This window comes from Necator americanus (genome assembly GCF_031761385.1).
Source record: "Necator americanus strain Aroian chromosome Unknown Necator_2022.05.29.01.07, whole genome shotgun sequence".
NCBI classification, from domain to species: domain Eukaryota; kingdom Metazoa; phylum Nematoda; class Chromadorea; order Rhabditida; family Ancylostomatidae; genus Necator; species Necator americanus.
The window spans coordinates 55,276-79,901 of NW_026986548.1; the positions used below are offsets into that span (position 1 = coordinate 55,276).

Consider the following 24,626-nt stretch of genomic DNA (forward strand, 5'->3'; position numbering starts at 1 on the left):
AAATCTAGAGTGAGTATTCGGATGAGCCACTACTTCAGTGATTGAAAAGAAGGCTTAGAGGCTGGACTGTCTAGTTTAGAAGAGATTCGATGGATTAGAAGGTCGAATCAACCATTTCAAGCGCTGAAAATGGAGATTTGCCGAAACGTCAGCCGAGAAAATCAGTTAACAACCTCGTTCACAGTTCATAAAAAATTAATAGATGCTGCTAAATGGTGCTCCATCGATTTCTTTGCTTTGTGCGAAAAGATTTAATCCACATAACTGCGTCATAAGTTCACTGGCTTCGCAGCAGCAGTACGTGTTTCTCTTTACTGCGTAACTAAAGAAATGACTGTGTCGAATTATCCAGTTCTTACCGTTTTAAAAGCAGAACAGGACGTCAGAACAAACTAATTTTTTGGAAGCTTCCATTGAGTATTCTCCAAGCGTTGTTTATTCTCTGTAACGTTGGTAATACTGCGACTATATGACATCATAGGACATCATCGAACAAACAATGACGTTGGTGGCGTTTCTGAAATTCCAAGAACTCTACGAACAGCTGTTTTCTTTGCTATTCTTACTCATTCGCTCCTAGGATTCTCCTCTTTGTGTTTCAGAAGATTTTGTCGTGTGCGGAAAAGGGCTTTCTGGAATTGTTGCAGTTTGTATTTCAAACATTGACGTTAGCCTCATGGGATTTTCGGGCTCCCATAGATTCTTTTCAGGACAAAAGCCACTGTGTGCAAAGCGAAAGATTGATCCCCCCTCATATTTTTTCCCACATCACATATATTTCATCTTTTTTCTCGCTTTTCTAACGGAGACAGAGTTTCAGTGATGAAGAAGACCAGGATGTTATGTTGAATAGGGTTAGCCTCTGCTTATGTTTCTGTTCTTATCGTGTGTTCCACTGTGTATTCAAAATTCACTCATAAACGCCGAGATCCTGGCTGGTGAACCGATCGACTACACTTCTTGCTCCTTTTCTATTCAAACCTCAAAAGCTGCGTTTGAAGAAAGCAATTTGATTGACTTTTCGCGTCGTAAGCTGTGACATACACTGACAAATGTGGAATGTGAACCTTCCAAAACACTAACTGGGATTCTGCTTTTGGTTCTTATTGGGAAGTGAACCGTCTGTGCACGTCATTCGTGCTAGACTCCGATTTTAACACTCTTCAACACAGCACCGGAGTTGCTGAATGTGCAGCTGTCTGTCTACCAGAAAAGGCCTGACATGCAGCTTCCAAAGACTGACAGGCAATCTTTCAAAACAGCGGAGGATTGTAATTGTTATTTCTGATAACAATCATGATATATAATAACGGGCTTATTCTGTCACGTGTGTGTGTGTGTGTGTGTGTGTGTGTGTGTGTGTGTGTGTGTGTGTGTGTGTGTGTGTGTGTGTGTGTGTGTGTGTGTGTGTGTGTGTGTGTGTGTGTGTGTATATGTGTGTGTGTGTCTCACGAAATTCGAAAAAAGGGGTGCGACGGGTACCGCGGCGCCGGATTGGCGCGCCGACGCCAGGCACCTATAGAAGGAGGTGCGACGGGTCCACCGGCGCCAGGTAGCCATAATATGGGGTGCGACGGGTCCACTGGCGCCAGACACCTATAGAAGAGGATGCGACGGGTCCACCGGCGCCAGAAACTTATATAAGGGGCTGCGACGGGTCCACCGGCGTCGGATTGGTGCGCAATAACTTCGTGTGCATGACGCAAAAGATAGATGGTTGCAGCCGTTTGATAGCAGTGGTCACAGCACGCTTTGCTTTTCATCTTTATGACTCCTCCGCGTGCCTATTTCCTTCTTCGTTCGCCTCACGTTCGTAGCATGCCGTTCTCAGAAAGTGGAAACGCTCATGCAAACAGCTGCTTAAATAGTAGCAAGATGTTTACGTGATCTGACGTGGAACGTTATCTTTATCAGTAGGATGATGTCTTTCACGCCATTTTATGTTAAAACATTCTATGATAACTATTAGGGGAAATCAGGAAGAATACCCATACTTTGAGTAATGCTTTCAAATAGTATTTACATTAATCTGGCATCAAAGGAGTGTTTGTCGCTGATGGTTGAATATTCTCCAAATGTAGAATTGACGCGTTTAGAAGAAACGCTCCGTAATCTTTCGCCTTAATTTATAATATAAAGAAGAGAAGGAAAGCATTGTTTAAAAAAATCTAATTTTACAGAAAACACTACTACTATTAACTTTCATTGATCAGTGAATGGGAGCGAAGCTAAAACCACCGAAAGTCTGAAGTCCGGCTTTAGCCGGACATTCAGACTGTGAGATAATAATTATCAATTTTTGAAATTTTTGAACTCAGGTCCATGACTCATCTTCCAATTGAAAAGGATTAAATTCAATTTGTCTATTAGCTCTAACGGAGCAAAGGAAGGAGATAAAAGGACATCTTGTACACTGTCACAAAGAATAGTTTTTCCTCACTTCTAGCTTTGCTGCATTCTTTTTCATTCTCCATTCATGGACTGACTTTGCTAGAAGGACTTAGAAAAGTACGAATGTGCGTACCTTGGTTACTTGAGTGGTGGAGAGTGGGTTTCTGGGATTCATCCGCTCATAGTTCCACCTAACGGAATATCCGATAAAAGTTTGAGTATCGGAAGTTCAGTGTGGACTGTTTTTCAAACATTTCTTTGGAAATTTTGCGGGACATTTCACTGCCATTTTCTATCACTTGCAGTTCGATTTGTAAATGATGAAATTCGAAAAAAAAAACCGGATTATCGAAGAAAGACTATAAACTCTTTTGAACTACTTGCACTAACTCTGCAATTCTTTGTAAACGAAAAGAAGGCCGCTTGGTATGTACATCCAGACCAAATAATAGAGATGTGGATTAGGAAGAAAGGAAATTATATAAAGAAAGGTTTAAACAACCTCTGAAGACGGAGACAAAGCTTCCAATTCCGGTCTTTCGCAGACTTTCCCACGATCTTCTCCTCAAACCTGAGAATAGTTTCTCGCTGGGTTAGATTGAAAAGTTGAGATAAAGTTGTTGTCGTCGAATAAAAAATCTAAAAGTAAATCATATCCCAAGTGGGAAAGTTAAGCAAGTTCTATTTTACAAGAACGCTTTTGTTGAAGCCTGAAAAGAGGAGGCCACTGCATAAAGCTATTATCATTCCGAAACCTTTTGTATTCGAGGAATCAAAACTAAGAGGGAGATTAGTTCTTCGACTCTCCCTTTCTAAGCACCGAAAAAAGCGCTGAAGATGGAAATGACCTCAGACATGCAACTTTCTCATGGGTTCCTATACATTCTCAGCTCAAGATGTGTACAACACAGATTCAAGAAAGCAGAGCAAATAGCATGAAGTTGATTTTGCGAGGAGAGGGTTTTTTTCGTTTGCTGCAGTTCATACTTCCCGCCAACAGTCACCGCTCCCCACTCATTTCATCGCGAAAATGAACTTTATCATGTTATGCTCGTCCATCTACTCTTATCGGAGTGCTCTTAGTTTGAAACAAAACTTTTTTGTGCTTGGTGGTCGAGTTTGATGGTGGAACAGAAGCAGGAGTAAGTTGTTTGATTGTTTACTTTAGTCAAGTTCTGAAATAAACTCACATGTGCAACAGCTGCGCTTCGAACCTGTCAAGAATTTTTATTTAGCCTCATTGATTATGAACGGGGGCTTGGAAGCACACCTTCATTTCAGGTCCTAGCACACTCAGAATAGCCCAACTCTAAGGATGTAGAATTCCCGAACAAGACTTCGAAATTTTTGCAAAAGTGTGCACACGCGACAATTTATTTCTTCCGTAGTTTGAGCTTGTAGTGGTTCAGTTTTACGCTCGTGTAAGCGTCGTCGACAGATTTTGATTTTGAGCGATCGTGATCCCTCGAAGCCAATGTTGCTATGTAACTCAACACCACAGAAAATATGACTTCATACGTCGTTTCAAACTGACCAGTAAATCCTGGCACGCTAGTGAGAATGAAGAACGTATCAAGTAAGAGGGTCGCAATGACTTTCTACCATGATATCTCGGTAGCTTTCGTGGAACGGAACACTATGCGCCGAAGTGCATTCAAAATTGAACTTTGCTGCAGAAAATATGCAACCAGATTGCAGATGTGAAATTTGCTCAAAAATGAATAATAAAATAAATATGCTCACATATGTGCATAGTTGTCATCGCGAACGCTGCAGAAAGTCGGATTTGGACATTGAGTGCAATAAAACTGTTGATATGGAAAATGAACAATAGCACACAAAACAAAAAAATCCAACTTTAACAAAAGTGCTCTGCTCAGCAAAAGCTGCTAGCAACTAAAACTAGTGCGATGTTTCCTAAGAAGCTGCGTTGACATTCTGGAATGAAGAAGCTAATGCTAGAATTTCTTTGTAAAATAAAAGGCCCCTTTAAAAATAGTAATCAAATGTAAAATCTGAATTATAGAATTTTTGCAGTAAAGTTAAATAACAGACGCTTAACAGTTCAAACGTATCTTCGACGATTACTACTGTAATCTACATGCTTTTTTCCTCGTCAGTGCCAAAGTCGTCCACTGAAGTGTTTCATTTCGTATTTGCTTTGGTTCGCTTTGTGAGGACGCGGCGTTTGCGATTTCAATGGTTAAGAGGTAATTTCCTTTGTTGACTACCTTTCTTGACATGTGGTCTTATTCGGGTTTGCGCATTTTCTACCTCGGCGTTTACTCGCACACTTGGAGTTTGTGTGATGTGTTTCATTCGCTTGTTTCGCTTACGGAACGTATTGAAATTCATCCTAGGAGTTTTTTTTAGAGATCTTGGAGCGTCATAAGCCTTTACAACCTATTTATCTACTTTCTTCTCTAATTTATAATCATACTGGAAGGATTGCAACGAGTCCTAGCAAAATAAAAAAAAGGGTCCATGAACACCGAAAGAATGAATAAACTGCTGGCTGTGTAGCTGGCTTGAAATTTGATCCCGTTCGCATATGGTCGGATAAATGAAGAACTTCCCGTTTCCTCAGAAATATTCTTGTTTGCTTCGCGAATGTCTCAGATACGTAACCACTTCAATTTTCAGAATTGCGGTTTTGTAATCTTCTATCGGGTAATCTTTTTAAATGGAAAACTAATCAATAACCATGTGGGGAAAGAACTTTTTTGTCGACTCCAAACTCTTTATCGGTATATACAAATACTTACCACTGGATTACTTGCTGTTCTGAACAGTTCACCTTACAATGAGCTGAAGTCGTCTCAACGTTCGCTCATGACTTGGAAAGCTGTATCTAGAAAAGAAGTGAAAACCGCAAAACCTCTGATTTTTTTCGACTTACGAAAGCACAGGCGTCTCGTGAGCACTTCTTCTTATTTTCGAACATGCAGGCTTATGTGCAATAACTTCTCCTCCTTGCGGTACTGCTAATTTGATGGATTGATAAGGAAAATTGTGTTCTTTTCTCCTCGTAAGCACCGTTCTTATTAGGAAGCTTTCCTTTGCAGCCTTATTGCACTTAGGAACGTAAAACTGTTTCAGCCTGACTTGATAGGACTCACGCGAGTCTTTGCGTGTCCTTTCTCATTCCTGTTCATTTTGTTGCGTTCTATACACTCTGCATTCTTCTTACGTATAGCTCCTATTCATAACATCGAATCTCTCAGTCCATATAGGTTTTATATCCTTTCCATGTAAATATTTCTGTGAATGAAAATTCTTTTTTCGTAGTCTGGAGATATTTGTCAGTTTCAGAAACAGATGCTAACAAGTGTCAGATGTTGGACAGCTGCTTTGTTCTTTTAAGATCGTTTAATGTGCATCTTTTCTCCATGAAGGATAAAAGCTACGTGCTCGGCGTTTATCGATTCCTTTCGGGGTGCATCTACGAGTTCGACTTCTATTTGCAGAGATTTGTGAACGGTCTGCAGGCCTACAATGATTTGAATGGCGAGCCCATGTGCCTTTTTTCCCTCCCAGACAAGTCTGGTTTAAATTTATCGACCCCGGATCTATGAAAAGAACGGTTGCCACTAAAACGATTTTCGAACCATCGACCATGCAGTCGCAGGCGAACCTCTTGCCAACTGCGCTTCTTGATAGTGTGTCGTGGACTTTTACAACTGCCGCTTGGCGTATGGAGGACAAACATTGTGTTTTAATTTTTTGTCGACGGAGAGTTTACGGTTGAAATTATCTTTCAGTAGAGTGTGGACATAGACGAAACTCTGAGATCTGCTCCCATTTTTGCAGCAAATTTCTGCTCAATATGTTCGAATCCATTTCTGCACATCGCCTACGAAAGATCTTTATTTCTTCCCATACAGTAAGCAACACTGGTTACAGACTGCAAATGCTGACGCACACGGAGGTCCCACAACTCCTGAAGAGGCACCACATTGTGAAGGGATATCGTCCGTTGTACCAGCCGGTCCATTACTATTACAAATCGGCCTTTCGTTCGCACAATGAACTGGTTAGTCGTAGTTTTCATCCTCCAACCCTTCCTCAAAAAAAGGAACAGAAAATCCTCGTACTGAATTGTTCTGTTCCAGATCAACGTCTGGACGCACTTTGTTCCCGCTGTTTGTTTAATTCTATTCTATTTCTTCCCTGAAGTATTCTCGCCATCACCACGACTTCCTGTGCTTGTACTATATACGGGTATTGCTACGCTTCTTCTAGGATCAACACTTGCCCATTTACTGGTTAGTGGATTACTGTAAGCAACGATGCACATTCCATTGAGGGCAAAGAAGAAACACTACTTGGTGCATACGAAAAGACACAACCACTTCTAATGGTAGCACACCATGAAACCGACGGTGTTGCAAATCTCACCACGAATAGACAGGGGAGGGGTGTAGTTTACGAATAAAAGCATAAATGCAGTCATTTCTCGCTAGTGGTCCAGAAAAAGACGTGTGGACGACTCTTGCCTGCCCGGTGTCCTCTGATGCAGCTTATTACGGAAAGTAGAAGGACGGCAGTCTGCAACGCGTCCGCGGTTGTGCACATGTTTGGGCGTCTGCTGTTTATTTGAATTATATTACATGGACTGCTGATGTTGCACGAGTTGCTTCTATGCTACCACGCGTAAAAAGGTGCATCGTTGGGAACACCGGCCCAACCTGGGGAAGTTTCTCACGCATTTTGTTTCGGAATACAAGACACTGATTACGCTCCTAGTCGTAAACTACACCCCCCGTACATATCTATTTGTGCTGAGATCTCAACATCGTCAATTTCGTTGTACGCTGCCTTTGAAGTGAATCGAATTTTCCTGTGTTTCTCGTGCAGTTTTTATTTTTCCTTTTTCATACTAATCTGTTCCAGCATTCGCGATCTCCACATGATCACATTTTTTGGTTCCTTGTCGACTTTTCTGGAATTGCTCTATTCGGATGTTCAATAGGTCTTCAACGATATAGTTGCAGCACAGACATGATCAACGTTGTCCGCCTGGTATACGAATTTCTGTCGTTGCACTGTAGAATATCATATAGAATATCAATATCAGCATACCATGCGCCAGTTATTCCATATGGTCAGGTCAAAACGAACTCTTGGTATAGCTGTGCGAGCGGATGCGCTCAAAGCGGCGCGATAGAGACAGGGATTGCAATCGAGGTGGGACCATAGCTGATTCTGTTAGGACCGAAGAGATGAGTGGAGCCAGCGGGGGTCCCATATCGGTCGCAAAAACCAATTCCACTTCGCTACTTACGCAACTGCACCAGTCTTCGCGCAGTTTCGGCGCGGCTAACTTCCCTTCAAACAACATACGACATAATATGTATAACAATAAAAAAGAAACAGCTAAAAAATAATTGGAAGATTTTAACTCAATCTATGGGAAACTGGAAGGACAGTGCCATGAGAAAATGAGTCCAATGTTCTAAATTTCTACATTTTATGTTGAACTTGTGAAATGGATTTGTCTGGTATGCGTTGCGTTTCTGGAAACGAGATTCTCGATTTGATGCATCCATGCAAACTCTTCTGAAGTCGGCTCCGCACCACTGACGAATCCGATAAACTTCTAAGAAAAAAGAAATGAATGAAAAAGAATGGAACACTTTCGCAAAATGATCTTGGGGGAGTCTAAAGCAGACGAGAAGATGACGAAGATGTTTGCACAGCGAATTGCGGTCCCGAATTCCTGAATTCATTGTGAATCGAAGTTCCTTGACACAAACATCAGTAACTGTCTGCACACGAATTATTTCATCCGCAAGCTTGGAACATTAGAGCTTACAAAAGAAGCCGAATTGGAGTGAAATTGCTAAAGCGGTAGCGCTTACAGTGATGCGGTGGGACCTCAAATCCGCTCGAGTCTGAAGCTCGCGAAGGTTCTATCACAGCCGCAATCGCAATAGCTAGAAAATAGTATAGCATCCCATCACACTATAAGGGATGTCAACTAACATCCTTGGGACATTCTTGGGTGCTCTTCTCACACTTCATTTCTTCTATTTCAAGAAATAGGTCGCAAAATTGTGTCAAAATCTATATGTCGTGCAATCTGATCACCCTAACATACGATACATGGTGAAGGAAAGACGCTATGGAACCACATGTCATGACAAACAAATATGAACAGGAAAGTTTCCAGAATTCAGCGCAGTGATGCTTCAAAAAATGAGGAAACTCGGTGAGCCCGTAATTTCCTCAAGGCTCCTAGGCACAAACAAGCCTCCAGAGTATACATAACTGAAATTTCACGTTGCGAAAGATGCCGAAGTAGATTTATATCGTCATGATGCCATTGAAGGCTGATTTTCATTTGAAGACGTTCTTATAAGTTTTTTTTGAAATCACTCTCAGTAGCATGTCAGAAGAAATTCTCCAATTTCTTCTTGGATGAACTCTTTTACTTGGTCCAAGGACTAAGGGCAATGTTTGAAAACTTCGGGTTTGAGATAATTTCGAAGAAAAAAGTCACAAGGACTTAGATCAAATTTTTGCAACTGGTTAACTGTATTGAAAACGTGTTTTTATTTTGCTACTCACTCGTTTAGGCTTATCTTCCGTCTTTGCTGTTTATCGTACTAGTTCTTCAATTCCTCTCTGCCTGTTATCTTTTTGTATGCCGGCCCGATTGGCCGTGGAGACTAGAAGTTCGGATGGCAACTTGTCTGCTACTGGCTCTCTGGGTCCATCTACCCCTGTTGAGTAGATACATGGTATGTTTCCTCTTCACCGCTTGACTTTACGAAAAGAACAGTAACGGTGCTGGAGGATTCGTCTGAATAATTTCCTCTAATTTCAGCAGGCTGATTACTAGCCAGTGCTTAACTCAATTCTAATTAAAGTTATTTTTCAAGTGTTTTCATCATGCCTCAGTTATTCTCTTATATTCATTACCAGTCTGAACCTTCGGATAAAGCCGGAGTCAGGACTTCTCGTGGCGCTTGCTTCACACGCCTTCACTGATCAAAAGAAATTAAAAGTAGTGGCATTTTCTGTGAAATAAAATTGTTCCAACAACGTTCTCGTTTTTTTGGGAATTTTAAGATGAAAGACATCATAGTTTTCCCTCTAAATCCGTCAATGCTACACTTGGAGAATACTCGAACGTGATTTTACATTTATTTTTTTCTATTCGTTTATTCCATTCGACAACACCACATTTTCAGGAGATTATTCGAACTATTGATTTTTCTCCTGTTTTCCCCATCCATTAGCACAGAACAATGTGTTATCGTGAAACGTCGTCATCTAGTACAGAGAAAGTTAAGGTTCTACCACAGATAACGTAAACTGTTGGCTACTACTTAAGCAGTTGTTTGTATGCGTGTTTCCAGTTTCTGAGGGAAGAGACTGATCAACCTGATGAAGGAAACGTTTGGGGGACTACGCATGTAGAATGCATAGAGGTAGAACGCACCATATGGAATTTTCACGACTATGAAACAGTTCACAACGTCTCATCTAATTCACTTAGAGTTATATCACGGTACCACCGCACTACGACACACCAAATCGATGCTGCAGGACCCATCTCACCCTATTTTACAGCTTGCTGGCGCCGGCGCACGAACTCAGCGCTGCCGGATCCGTCCCACTCCATTTTATTGCTTTTTTCTGACCACTGTGAGAAGAATTCCAATAATAGGTAACTACGGCCAGTGACACTGAATAGTACTTTTAGTGCTTGTATCACATCGCAAATTTTTGGAAACAGTACTAGTACTATGTCTAGAAGACCCGCTTTTGAGCAGTACTCGTAAGGAGAAACAAAGCAACAGTGAGAGAAGTTTAGTTTTTCAAGGCGATACGAAAGGATCCTTTCAAAGTACTTTATAAAATTAAATAAGGAGGAAAGTGCTGTAGGAAGTTCTGAATAAGACCAAACTGTTTAAGATGTCTATTTATTTTATTGCGGTGGGAACTTTAACTAGAGTGAGTTAAAGTTACTGCAGAGTTTCATTCAATAAAGTTTTAGGCAGAAGATTCGTCAGCAGACAACTCTCTTCACTTGCATAGCAATGCTTTTAGCTGGCTTTTATTCAGTGGAATCTTTATGGGAGCAAAAGTTCCTGAACGATTTGCTCCTGGTCTTTTTGATATTTTCGGTTATGGACATCAGGTTGGTGGGCTTGGTGCTAAGTGCGGTTGTAGCAGGAGAATAAAAAAAAATATTTCGTTCCTGAACGAGATAGTGAACCGAAAATAATGGGTAGATCGAATTTGTTTCTTGCTTCTGGGGGTTCTTCTTGGCGGATGATCTGTTTACTCACAAGTGGTACAAATTGCATTTCTAAGTAGTTTTTGGAAGGTAGAAATGTCGCAATTAATAATAAGAGGATTTTCCCCGTAAATCGGAGAAAAACGGGATACCATCGTCCCATGGCAGCCACAGAAAGTTAAGAGTCAATTCTTGCCCCCTCATTTAGACAGGTATCCCGAACGTGCAAAGAACAATTATACTTCAGACCTCTTCAGAGACTCGAATTCGCGTAGTCTGCCATATCTGTTACTGTTTAGTTTTATCAGCATTAATTGGGTATTCGGGGTAAATTCTAAAACTTTTTTTTTGTTTTAAAGACAGTATTTTATGGAATCGCGAATGTCTGGGGTTCTCGTGGAGAATGTAGGCTTTGCGATGCAGACTCAGTATGCTCACCTTTCCCTGACCGCTCGTACTACTAAAAATCCAAACATCGAAGATTTCATGATGTGATGTGGCCTATAAGGGCAGAGAAGGTAATTACGGCTCTGATTTCAGCTATTTCATCTTTGCATCATTATGGTGGCCTGGAACCTGTGTGACGCCGCCCACTACGACTGTGCACCTTCTGCGTGGAACTCGTCGATAAATATTGAAATCGGTGCTGCATTTCTTCTTTCAACGCTTTTCACTGTGTGTACAGTGAAAGCATTGTCAGCGAAAGCGCGGAACATCAAGTACAATTAAGAACTGGTATTAAGATGACGAATACGGTACTAATCTTCCCAGCCATTCTTTGATACGGTTCCTGATATTGACCTCCGACGAATTTCCTAGTCTAAGCTCGTTTTTGATTTGTTTCAGATTATTGTGCTTAGGTAATGCATAGGAATGATCTCTTTTAGGGTACTTTCACGGTTGTACGATTGAAGTGATACAATTGAAAATGTTATCTTTATTGTGATAGAGTTGTGTAAAAAATGTAACTCGGCTTTTTTCACCTCAAAAACCTCACAAGTACCTCAAAACATTCACGCAGTAACACGCATAAACAAAGCATGACCACATGCAGACATCAAATATACACTGTTAATAGCGCAAATGATTTAGAAAAATATTATTCATTTATTGGTTTTGTGTGTTTAACTAATAACGCGAGGAGCTGTTTACAGCCAACTTCTTAAATATTTTCGCCACTATTGCCGTTTGGTTCTCTGGGCTGCGCAGATAGACAATGAGCCTTCATATTCTTACTGTTACGAATTTCGGAATCTCGTGGTTCGCCATTTTCTGCCAGGGAAATGTGCACAAACATTCTGAATTGGTAGCTGGTCTTTTGTGGGTGGGCCGTACGTATGGTGAATGTTGACTGAGTAGGTCGTCCTTTTTGGCTTGGATAGAGCACACAATGCAACAGTCACAAATCCCGATCGCGAAGCCTCTCAGCTGCCTGTAATATAGCTTAGTTCAGAGAAGATAAAGGGCTTTATGCATTCGCACAAGAACGGCACGACCTTTCTGATGGCGCACCCAAAGGAGCTGAGACAGTGATAGTGTTTGTTGAGTAGCTCAAATGCGGTTGGTGTTGCAACGCCAGTGGGGTGATGCCTTCAAGTAGTGGCCCTATTAAACAGCCGTGACATTACGTGAGTCTCCAAACCCGTTCGTTATAGATGGAATTTCGAAATTTTTAAGATTGTTTAAAGCAAAACCATTCGGTGAGTTTTTGAATATATATAAGAACGTGAAGAACCAGACAGGTAGAGAGACCGTACATTAGTCGAGCAGTATTTGTTTGTGTAAGCCCTGCAGCTTTTATTGTTTCAACATAAACTCTACATTACATTGCACCTTCATGAAATTCGTCTGCAGTGTTGATCAGAACCGACTTTGCTTTTTGAAAACTTACTTTTTTGCAAGTATTTCTTGTTGTATTCATGCTCAGTCCAAATGATGATGGGCGTCAATAAAATCTTAAAGGCATCACTCTACGAATCTGAGGTGGTACGGAATTCAGGTGGAGTATTCTTATAAGGGATAGTAGATTATGGAGAGGAGTGTGATTCCGTTCATTTCTTCCCAGTTGCCGTAAAAAACGGTCCGGAAGATACGGCTTCGAGCGTTCTGGCGCGTTACTTTCTACAACGAGTTCGATTGAAGGGCGCCAGCATTGCGCACGCGCGACATCGACATCGATCACCTCAGATTCGTGGAGTGATGCCTTCAAGGTTTTCAGTCTCACTGAAATCCACTTCGGATTAACTGGGCTCCAATGTTGCTTCTTCAAATGGAGAAAATCTTGACAGCCTAAGTATAGACAGAGAATAGTCTTCTCAGTAGAGAGGCCTTACTTCACAAAAGGAAAAAATGATAAAGGATAAAGTGTCTGGCGTTAATCAATCCGCTTGGGATGCGCCAACACGTACACTTCAATTCAGGGTCGTTTGAGGTTCACGAACATGTAACTGGCCTATACAATGACTTGCGGGGGCTACCCAATGTGTCAAGTCAGTGTTTTTATCCTCCCAAACAGGTCTGGCACCAATTTATCAACCGGGAGACAAGAGGCTTGATTTGAGCTAGGGCGGATTCGAGCCTCCGATCGATCGTGCAGGAAGCGGAACCTCTAACCGCTGCAGGGAATATAACGTTATCAACAGTGTCGTGGTTGGTTGTTTGCACTGCTTGTCTGCTGATCGAGGCCCCAAAGCAGTCCTATTAACTACCACTCCGTTTGACTTTAACCTTTAGGATGTGCAAAGTAGCCAATAAGCAAGAGAATGCTTTTGTTTCATAAGGATACAGTAATAGCGAAACAATTAGATTGTAAGTGAAGCAAAACTATGCACGAAGCAATGTTCTTTTAGATGAAATGGCCGGTAAAGCTTAAGCCCAATAAAGTAAAATTAACCATGACATTGTCGATAAGTTCCATCGCACCATATTTAGCTTGCTAGAAACGCGGCAATTGCATTTGTTCGACTATTCTGCGCGAAGCCATAGCATGCTGCAATTAATTCTTCCTTTCAGACTTTGGAAATTAAGAAATTACTGGCTCGAGTATGAATACGATAGGAAATATAGCGAAAAGTAGTAGGTTGCCAGAAAATTAATTTGCTACTCATTTTCGCCGCGAACACACTTTACGAATGCGCAAGTTCACAGTCGCATAGCAGCTCAGTGATGAGGGATGACTCAGTTCGCGTCCAAACTCCTCAAAAGGTAGAATGTATTTTGCTTCCACGTTCACTTTGCTCTGCCCGGATTCGAGGACCATCTCCTGCCAGAGCGATCTAAAGGAATCCATCTAAAGGAATAAAGATTCCCAAAATTTGACGGAAAAGAAAATTTTATCTGGAGGACAGTTTGCTTGCGTTGCAATAGCTATATTTCCTAACCCAGGGCCTAAAGTTGGCAGTTGTAGCAAATCCTTCCCCTAATACTTCGTTCGGGGAAGGAAGCCGGCTGTCTTCCGTGGCCGTATCTCGTTTCGCCACCCGCCGCCAACTTGATCCCCAGGTTGGGGAGCGGTCTTATACGTGTAACCAACAATCTATGAAATTGTAAGCAGTACGTACGCTGTAGTGTGTGCGCTGGAGACATCATGTCACGTTATTAACTGTTTTGATGATGTGGGGTCTCTGCGTGACAATACGGAGTTTGTTTTCCAAATTACAAATAGTGAGTATGGCTATGTTCAATTTTCCCCAATCATTCCGAATATTTCGGCGTCGAAGACGGCTTTAGTTCCTACGAAGTACGTCCTAACCACCCTCAAGTAAAGCCGATATGCCGATGGTAGGGCGCTTCCACGTACCTCGTAGGGACCAACGCTAATCTCACGCCGTTGTTCAGGACGATTAGAGGTCTGCATACCCGTGATCTATGCACTAAACTCCATATATTTGGCTTAACTTTGTCATGACTACGTCATTTTCGTGAAATGTTGCCTTTAACTCACTTATGATACGACCTCGTTCCAATAACAAACATGCTCCACTACCGATCCTAGGCAGGTCAGCCGGTTCGAGTTGATTTTCACCGATGTTAATGCATAAGTTGAAATCCAAACCACCAGATAAGCAGCAAATAATCTCAATGAAAGCTTCATGTTGATCTTCAAATCCGATCTGTTACAGCGTTTTGAGCTCCAGCTACATTCCGTTATGATCATATAACTTTCAGCAGAAATGATGCAGAAATGAATGCGATGATGGTAATCCTCATCTAAACTTACCACCGGTTAGATTTTTTTTAATCTTTAGTGGAAATGATCGGAGTAATGTTGAAGAAAACGATAAAGGATGAAGTTCCTGGTGTTGATCAATCCGCTTGGGATGCGCCCCACGTTCACTTCAATCCAGAATCGTTTAAGGTCTACGAACGGTAACTGGCCTAACAATGACTTGCGGGGGTTACTCGTGTCAAATCGGTGTTTATCCTCCCAGCCACGTCTGGTACCAATTTATCAACCTGGAGGGTTGAAGGGCTTGGTGAGCACTAGGGCGGATTCGAACCTCCGATCGATGGTGCAGGCAACGGAACCTCTAATCGCTACACTACACTCATCCATTACTGAATAGCTCGTCAAATTATTTGGTTTAGCGATAAAAGAAGCAGAAAAGGTCGGTCCGTGCGCGTTCTTTTTTCTTTTTTTCCTGTCCACTTTAAAAAGGAAAAGCACATTTCTGTGATATGCTTAGGGAATTTTAGTAATAGGTAGACAAGGACTTCTGTATTGTTTAAATTCTGTGTTTAGTCCAGTGAGCATTCTGAAGAGTGGATTTCGCTCCAAATTACACTTCATTTACAAACTCTTATTCCAACGCTTTTTTAAAATTTGAATTGTGTTCATTGCATGATTATATCGTCAGGCACTAATTTAGATTAGTGGGTAAGAATTAAAGATTTCGAACGGAATATTACAATTAAAAAGGAGTTGTGTTTTATGAAGGGCAAAAGTTAGCGCATCGTGCAACATTGGTAAAGCTTAAAATTACAGTCATTTCCGAAATCATTAATACTAGATCTTCCCATTTTGAGAAGAAAAAACTGATAGCCACATTAATATTCATGAATTGTTGGTAAATATGTAAATTCGTGTCGCGTGATTCACTAATACGCATAAAAGCGATGGAATATCTGAACAGCATTCCGCTGTTGATAGGCATGGATATATGCACGGAATTCCAATCCAGTCTGGTCTTCGTGGAGGTAATTGGTACCGCTAAGGTTGATTGCGTTTTCCTATTGCTACTCCAGGTGATCGGAAGAGTTCCTGATCGCGGTACCCAACTTTTGCTAATTGGCCTGGATCGGTGGCCTAGCATGAACAGTACTCGATGAGAGAAGTACGCTAGCTATAAGTGTGCTCTATAAATACGCATACATAACATATTTAGGCAACTAGGGTAACATCTACGACGGTTTATCTTGGAATGTTTTCGGATCAATCGAAGGTAACAGCTCCACAAGCATTCCTCAACCGTGTTATTTTACTAGCGATCAAGATTTACCGACTCATCCATCTACAGCAGCCATGAATTGTTTGAAACGCTCATTTGTTGCTTGGTTGTGGATGGGTGCTTCAAATGGAAGAAACTAAAATTAGAGGAAATATGTGCAACCATCACCTTTGATCCCGAAAATATTGCATACTTCATGTGAAATCTTTCATTTCCTACAAATGTCCTTTTCTGTTTTCATTCCGATCGATTCACTACAGCTCCTCTAATATGAGAGATTGCCAGATACGCAGCCGAATATACATGGGTCCGATTGCAATCTCATTTATCGAGGTCGTAGGTTCACCTTTCAGCACGACGGCAAATCGTAAACGCGCTCTCGATGCACTTTATACCGTGCACGTGTATAAATTTTATGACTGTACTAAGGTGTGAAGTAATTTGGATCAGAGGACGGGCCGTCCTCTCTGAGGAGCGCTTCGATCACTCCGAGTTCTCTTTCTTGAAGGATCGAGCGGTCAGCAGTTTCGTCCACCTATAGCTGCATTGCTGCCCAAGTTTAAACCTATGGTGTTAAGGGAACGGTGAGCGAGTTCGAGCGTTCTCGACGCGACGGGGACAGAAAGTTTTGTTTTGTACAAAGTGTGATGTAGCGCAACTTGTTATGTGCAAAGTTGAATTATTTCCGGTAGTACATGTGATGTCTCCGTAGATGCAACCGTCATTTTTTTTCAAAATAATTTGTCATTGTAGCCGACGCGTTGAGGAATTTCTACTTACTTTTAAAAGCGGACAGAAGGTAGAGAGAATCAGTGCAGTGATTGGGATTTTTTGGTCGAGTTGAGGTTGACGGTCTCCTTTCTAACCTCATAAATAACGGCATTCGTTTATTGTTTCCATTAGAAACGATTAGCTCTGAAGTAATAGAGAACCGTTTCTTCGTGGACTCCACACGGTCGCATTTGATTGCCGCCATCAACATGATGGATCTGCTCAGCGGCTGTTCCGCTGACCACCACCGCCACCGCGGGCCGCATCCACCCACTGCACTCTCAGCGTAGCGTCTTCGACGTCCTCATCTCTTAGTTTTCTCTGAGGTAATCAGCGATCCGTGTGCTATCCGTATACGATCATGAGATCTACTCAAGGAATCATGAGAGTTTAAAATATCAATGTTATGTGTACTAGCCATCACATGTGACTTTTTGTATTTTCATTTTGAAGAGTCCTTCTTCCTTTAGTTCACTTCCATTTCTTTCTACCACGTCATTTTTTCTTTTTATTTTTTTTGTATTTTACCTACAACTTATGGCTTCCAAATTATTTCTCTAACTTAGTGTCCCATTGTTTTTGCCTATGCAGCTGGACTGTTTTTGTTGCATTTATTCTTGCATCATTTTTTTTACGAGTTGAAGAGAACCCGCAGCTGCAGTAGTGTCCATACTGTTGCGGCTCTTATTATCGTTTGATTCCATAAACGTTGCTGGCTCGTTTTTTTCCTTAAAAAAATCAATTTTGCTAATAATTTTTCTGAAATCTTGCAGTTGTCTGGAGATAGAATTGGATTTCCCTGTCCTCTGGAAATTGTCGCGTTATCATCCAAACTATGTCATATGAGGGATTAACTAGATGGAACCTTTATTTGCCTGATGTTTCGGCTTTTTCGCCGTCTTCCAGGCCTAAATTGAGGATGACTGGAGCAATGCTACGCTTATCCCATCAGGTGCCACACTACCCTGGGTCAGTGTTTCGATAATCGTTCAGGGTAGTGAAAACAGAAACCCATTTACATTGAAAATGATCTTACGTGTTGCTCCACCGGGTGTGGCGCGGCTGGTTGCACGCACTTGTCACTCAGTGTACCAGCGGATGAGTATTACTGCATGTAGATCACCAGCGACGATATAGATGATTTGATCTACACACAGAATATCAGGCGGTTATAGGTCACAGAGCGGTACAAGTGGCAAGAACTCATTCGTTATCGACAGGCATTCATTCCTATTATTCATTGAAGGGTTTCTTTTGAGAATTCAAAACGCCTCCTACGTCTTCCTTGCCGATATTTCTGTTTCGTGAGGCAGTATAATGCATTTCACATCGTAATCGTTTCCGTTGTGGGCCTCATGTCTATGCCTTCCTAGTGGTGTTATCAAACTTTTTCGTAGCTTTTCTGCCAAGTGTTCATTGATCCTCACTCCAAAATTCCCCAACGTAAGTTGCATTGCATATCAAGCACTCAATCTCATACATATATTACCAAATTTTTGCGCAGTCGCCTGTTTTTCCGTAAGGACAAATAACACATCTTCCACAGATGCAGTATCTATCATATAGTCTGTTTCTAACAAGCTGGCTTTTGATGTTTGCATTTGGGATATTCACCAATATCACGTCATCTTGTAATTGTGCTTGGATAATGCTTCGCTGAACAGCGGCACTGACACTGTCAGAGATAAAAGGAATACGAAGAGAAATTTTGTTTTCGCGCGGAACATTGCTGTTTACAGTGCGAGTTCTTCGGTAATGCGGTCGTACTGTATGGCCTTTAGCACATGCAATTTTCGAGGATAGTCTTCGTGATTCGTGTCGTTCTTGGTTGCCAGTGTATACTTCACTAGCGGTTTTGAACATATTACGAATCACTGCGCGTTTTACTGCAGTCAAATGTGCAGATTTGGCGTGCAATATGATGTTCTTGCAACTTTCTTTGCCATACCACTTTACTCTAATAATGCCATTTGAAGTACTTATTTGCGCGTTGAGGTAAGGAAGCCATCCTTCTTTTAGGGTTTCTCGTGTGAGTCTTATATATTGCGATTGTTGGTTGAGTATTCGGAAACACTCGTCCATTTCGGACTGTGTTGATGTTATGATGCAACAGTCGTCAATATATCTGCAATACATTATTGGTCTACGCGAAAGCACTCATAAAGAACCCGAACCAGCTCGCGAAACAGATACAAAATTTAGGATTCTGCTATTTGGGGTGTTGTCCGATTATAACCATCATAGACGACTCACCCTTAACAATCTCACGCGCGAGCAATGGCAGGGTTTCACGGAAATCCGGGAAATGACTAGAAGAGGGAAAATACGCCTTTCAGTAAGCGATAAGGGTGGGGAATTCGTAGTCATGTCACAGGCTCTTGGTCGTGAAATAACAAATCTTCACTTGCAAGATAAAACTATCTATTGCCGCATAGAGAGAAAGAATTCCTTGTGCAGTGCAAACGCTTGAATCATGTATGGATGTCCATAGGAAAATCTGCTGGTCTTGACGAACGATTTGTAAGCCGCCTCAAGCTTGACAAACCGACCTGTCCTGTGTCCTATAGCCTAATCAAAACGCATAAGCTTAAACTCGATGAGATCAACTCAACAACAGCGGCAACATTCAAAATCCGACCAATAATAAGTTGTGTGGAAGGACCAACGGATCGAATTTCGTGGTTCCTTAACGAAATCGTAAGTCAAATTTTGCCTAAAATACCATCTCATTTGTCGAACACGCACCATTTCCTTGAGCGATTACGCAGTGCGAGAGTTGAGAGCAACTGCGTTATAGAGTCCTTTGATGTAACCCCACCCTACACGAATGTAAAAAAGAGTGAGGCGCTGCAAGCTCTGAGATAATAGATTTATATGGTAACAACTTGGAAACATATGGGCTAAGTAAATCTACATAATAACACTTATCAAGGAATGCCTGAATTGTAATATCTTTAGGTGGTCAGGAAATTATTTCGCGCAACTGAGAGGGCTAGCAATGGGTCAAAGAGTAGCACCAGTACCGGCGATCTGCTTCATGAGCAGAATCGAAGAACCAGTGCTTTCGCGTAGACCATTGATGTATTGCAGATATATTGACGACTGTTGCATCATAACATCAACACAGTTCGAAATGGACGAGTGTTTCCGAATACTCAACCAACAATCGCAATATATAAGACTCACACGAGAAACCCCAAAAGAAGGATGGTTTCCTTACCTCAACACACAATTAAGTACTTCAAACGGCATTATTAGAGTAAAGTGGTATCGCAAAGAAAGTTGCAGGAACATCATATTGCACGCCAAATCTGCACATCCGACTGCAGTAAAACGCGCAGTGATTCGTAATATGTTCAAAACCGCTAGTGAAGTATACACTGGCAACCAAGAACGACACGAATCACGAAGACTATCCTCGAAAATTGCATGTGCTAAAGGCCATACAGTACGACCGCATTACCGAAGAACTCGCACTGTAAACAGCAATGTTCCGCGCGAAAACAAAATTTCTCTTCGTATTCCTTTTATCTCTGACAGTGTCAGTGCCGCTGTTCAGCGAAGCATTATCCAAGCACAATTACAAGATGACGTGATATTGGTGAATATCCCAAATGCAAACATCAAAAGCCAGCTTGTTAGAAACAGACTATATGATAGATACTGCATCTGTGGAAGATGTGTTATTTGTCTTTACGGAAAAACAGGCGACTGCGCAAAAATTTGGTAATATATGTATGAGATTGAGTGCTTGATATGCAATGCAACTTACGTTGGGGAATTTTGGAGTGAGGATCAATGAACACTTGGCAGAAAAGCTACGAAAAAGTTTGATAACACCACTAGGAAGGCATAGACATGAGGCCCACAACGGAAACGATTACGATGTGAAATGCGTTATACTGCCTCACGAAACAGAAATATCGGCAAGGAAGACGTTGAAGGCGTTTTGTATTCTTAAAAGAAACCCTTCAATGAATAATAGGAATGAATGCTTGTCAAGTGCGTGCAACCAGCCGCGCCACATCCGGTGGAGCAACACGTAAGACCATTTTCAATGAAAATGGGTTTCTGTTTTCACTACCCTGAACGATTATCGAAACACTGACCCAGAGCAGTGTGACACTTGATGGGATAAACGTAGCATTGCTCCAGTTATCCTCTATTTAGGCCTCTGAAGACGACGAAAAAGCCGAAACGTCAGGCAAATAAAGGTTCTATCTAAAAACCTCGCAGGCACACCATAACAAAACACAAACAGAATATGCCGAGGTTTCAAGACAAAAGAACATTCGGATTAACTAGAATTACTCGGGGTCAGGAATAAATGTACCACCCTGTAGCCAGTGCCTACTTCAGACAGGATGTGTTTAGTTCTTCTTATGGTGAAACTAGAGAAGAACATCTGGTTAGCCCTTACTCTAACACTCATTTGACCTTTAAAAATATCAGCAGTCTTTTTTGATGCTTGCAAGCTGGAGTTTCTGTAAATTAGTGGACATTTTCTCCTTTCTTGATTATCATTAAAAATACTGATTTGAAGAAAGAGTATTCTCGATTGCTACAGTATTTTTAATACAACTCTGAAACTTCTGAGAAGAGGCCGTAGGCTCTGGAAGCTTCTTTGAACTATGTACGATATAACACTAGGATGTTTTCGGATTACTTCAAACGACTATTCACAAGTTGCTAAAAATTTCCAACAACACTACATATTTATTTCCAGAACCTGTATATGTATATATGCGAGAAATAAACTGAAAGTAACAAGAATGGAATAGTTTTCGTTGTCTTGGATAGCACCTCTACATAGTTTCTCCATTCTCGAGAGGCCCATTTTTAGGTCCAGTTATTTCTTGAAGATATGTGATAGCAAATGTGATGCAAAAAGTAGAATGGAAGAGATAAGCTTCTTGAGGTAGCGAAGATAGCTGGAGTGAGTGGGATTAGGTGTGAGCTCGCTTTGAGAAGGACAGATCATTACTCGGGTCAGGGTGAAGGCAGATCGGGTCGTCGACTGTTTTTCAGAGGAGGGAAGGAGTGCATACACAGCTGCACAGTTGCCCTATCGTTTCAAAAGTTTTGTCTTCCAGAATGTCCTCAGTAGATGGCAAATTTGGTTCGTTCAGGGGGGAGAGGGAAAATTAGCAGAGGTATGGAATTTTCCAGCAAGGTTTCCAGACAAAAGCGAAGGAACCTGAAAACATCCTCTGAGGCTGAAAACTGAACTGAAATATACCTTAAAAGAATACTGGGGAAAAAAGCAGTAAATCCTACTTTAACTTCCTAAATGCTTATTTGATGCTAAGGAAAAGTGGTAAGTTGTACTCTAAGTTCTGAAGTATTTCTTTGTGAGACAAATAGAGCCCCGAAACAAAAACTGATAGAGTCATGCAACTGATCTGGTGCTCAATCGATTACAGCGAGGTCACAGGCTTAAAACAAGGTGAAAAGAGGCGAGCGCTCCCTCCTTTCGTTCTTTGGTTCCTCACCTATCCGTGCATATAATTAGCAGTTGAAAAACATGCTTACCTAGCCATGGCACTCGTTGTTTTCATAAACCGTATCCGATTTCGCTGCATAAAATCGATCCTCAAACTCCTGTTCGACAGCAACTCGTTCTCGATGTACTCTAGGATTTTTAATCTATCGCCGGACAACGATGCTACCCTGACATTGTTTTTCTTCTTTGGTTTTGGTTTACTTCAGTGAAACAAGCAGTTACAAAGAATTTGTTTCACATTTTCTTGTAACTTTTCTTGAACTGAGCTGTGTTTTGCTCGTGTATCTGGCTTTTTCAGCGTTCATTTTCTAAATACATTCTTTTACGAGCATATTTATATATCGTGTTCCCCTGTTTCGATCCTGTTTGCTATTTTTTGAAATGGCCCTAGGATGTCCTCAATCAATAGGTCAAATAGTAATAAAGACCGCTAGCTTTAAAATATGCTCACAATTAATTTTTGAGAGAATTAATGTTGGCGCTTCAGAAAATCCACTCAAAGCGTTTATTTATACGTTCATCAGAATTTATAAAGTTATTTCTGTAGATATCAGTTTCTGTGATTTTCTCTTTTCAGTGCATTCCTTCTTGATTCTCCGTTACTTCCTGCTATATTAGAAGAATTGGATGATTTCTATTTCTTAACTGTGTTTCATCTCATTTCGTTTATTTTTAAAAGTAGATTCTCTTCTCTCTCATTTTTTTGAAACTGCCCACAAACTTAGAAACCTTAGAAATAGGAGAACTAGCGAAATCCCCACGTTATAACCTCTTCCTTATAAAAATAGTTTGAGATCTTGCAATCGATACTGTTGAGTAACTTCCAGAAAAAGTCAGCGACAATGAGTTTTGTGTTCAGGTTTTAGTCGGGGAGAAAAAGTGATGTTGTAAATTTTTTTTTTGTACAATTACAGCTGAAGACAGCTGTTGAAGTGCTCGATGTCTCCCAGAAGGAAAAAAAAACCCAAAGTTTTTCTCTTTTCAGAGTTTTTTTTTAATGCTCTTTGTGAGTACGGATGCAAATTACTGTTTTGCAGACTTGTGAACTAGGTCCGTCTTAACACATTGACATTTTTTGCTATTCTGAATGTTGGGGAGAGTTTAGAACAACCGCAGCTGTTGGTAACGGTGGCCTTTCACAAACTTCTTTTGTTTTAAATCATTAGGCCTCCCAGGAATCATTTTAATGGGATTCAAAGGAAGTTTCTACATAAAGAGCTCAGCATTGCTCCCGGAAAATTGATTGACGTTCCCATCCACACAATACTACGCCGCTAATAACCTCTGTCCCAAAATCCGTCGCAAGCCGTCGAAATTCTTGGGAGTGGGCAACATTTCAAATTTTGAAAATACAATTCGAAAGCAAATGAGCTGCTGATTTCAAATATACCTCAAGAATTCAGTTTTCCCCATTATATTATTATATTAATATTATTATATTTTATTTATAAGCGCATTCTAGAAGTTTATTGGATGTGTTTTTAAAGTCTTGTGCAAAACTTCCCGCATGTTCTTTTGAGCAACTAAATTCGCCATTTTTGAATCGAAAACAACCTGCAGCTGCATGTTTAAGAAATGTGACAAGAAGAAAACTACAAGCGTTTGAATAGTCTGATCGTTAACAAGAAGCCGACGCAAGAATGAGACATAAAATATCCGAAGAAAAAAGTTGTTGGGGAAATTTCTGAATGAAACGGAGCAAACAGCTGGAACAACTGTTGAATCTTCCTAGCAATAGTGAGGGATTTAGCGCTATAAATCTAGAGATTTCTATTTTCTACAACTTTCTGAGAATTTTCCCGGTTGCCCTCACAAAACTCCTTCCTTCCCAGCTGCCGTTCCCTCGGATTTATTCAAATAGATATGTCCAAAAGAATACTGTGCTGTGAGTGTCTCGATCTCAACGACAACGACAACGTCTGTCAGAATAAAATAGAGGAGAGCTTTTATGCACTATGTCAACACAGAATTCAATTAACCGTGTCCTATTTCGCGTAGCAACGGGTTCTGCTGTTTTTGCAGTGCACCGCCTCGAAATTGCTCAAATGGCCGCACATTTCGTCATTTGACGTAATTTGCAGCATCCACTAAGACATTCCTGAAGACTGGGGTGACTCACTTAAAGACGGCATCTCACGAAGTAGGCGGTTTGGGTCTCTCCAAGAATAGAAAGCGGTTTCACCGCCAGCCATAAATTGCATCTTTGAGAATAGGGTGTCGTTCAGAAGTAAAGGTGTGATCAATCTGAATTCTGGCTGGTAATTCA

At 41.2% G+C, this 24,626-nt stretch overlaps 2 protein-coding genes across 4 annotated transcripts; both read left to right on the top strand.

Moving 5' to 3' along the window:
• Window positions 1–3,513: 3,513 nt before the first annotated feature.
• RB195_026451 (uncharacterized protein) lies at window positions 3,514–12,189 on the top strand (the record flags this gene model as incomplete). 3 transcript variants are annotated; one of them, XM_064176906.1, is made up of 9 exons in its annotated part: window positions 3,514–3,533; window positions 6,295–6,424; window positions 6,504–6,656; window positions 7,285–7,413; window positions 8,970–9,134; window positions 10,397–10,540; window positions 11,180–11,282; window positions 11,383–11,425; window positions 12,093–12,189. In XM_064176906.1, 9 exons carry the CDS (start codon window positions 3,514–3,516, stop codon window positions 12,187–12,189), a joined length of 984 nt encoding a protein of 327 aa, XP_064070891.1. The 3 variants fall into 3 exon arrangements, with proteins under 3 accessions (XP_064070891.1, XP_064070892.1, XP_064070894.1); XM_064176904.1 differs by lacking the exons at window positions 3,514–3,533; window positions 10,397–10,540; window positions 11,180–11,282; window positions 11,383–11,425; window positions 12,093–12,189 and adding an exon at window positions 9,221–9,235 and having other exon boundaries at window positions 6,302–6,424; XM_064176905.1 differs by lacking the exons at window positions 3,514–3,533; window positions 6,295–6,424; window positions 6,504–6,656; ... (2 more) ...; window positions 11,383–11,425; window positions 12,093–12,189 and adding an exon at window positions 10,315–10,335 and having other exon boundaries at window positions 11,180–11,368.
• On the top strand, window positions 9,645–10,039 carry RB195_026452 (uncharacterized protein; the record flags this gene model as incomplete). Its single annotated transcript, XM_064176925.1, has 3 exons — window positions 9,645–9,689; window positions 9,756–9,827; window positions 9,896–10,039. The coding sequence occupies 3 exons, from the start codon at window positions 9,645–9,647 to the stop codon at window positions 10,037–10,039; spliced, it is 261 nt and encodes an 86-aa protein (XP_064070893.1).
• Window positions 12,190–24,626: the final 12,437 nt, after the last annotated feature.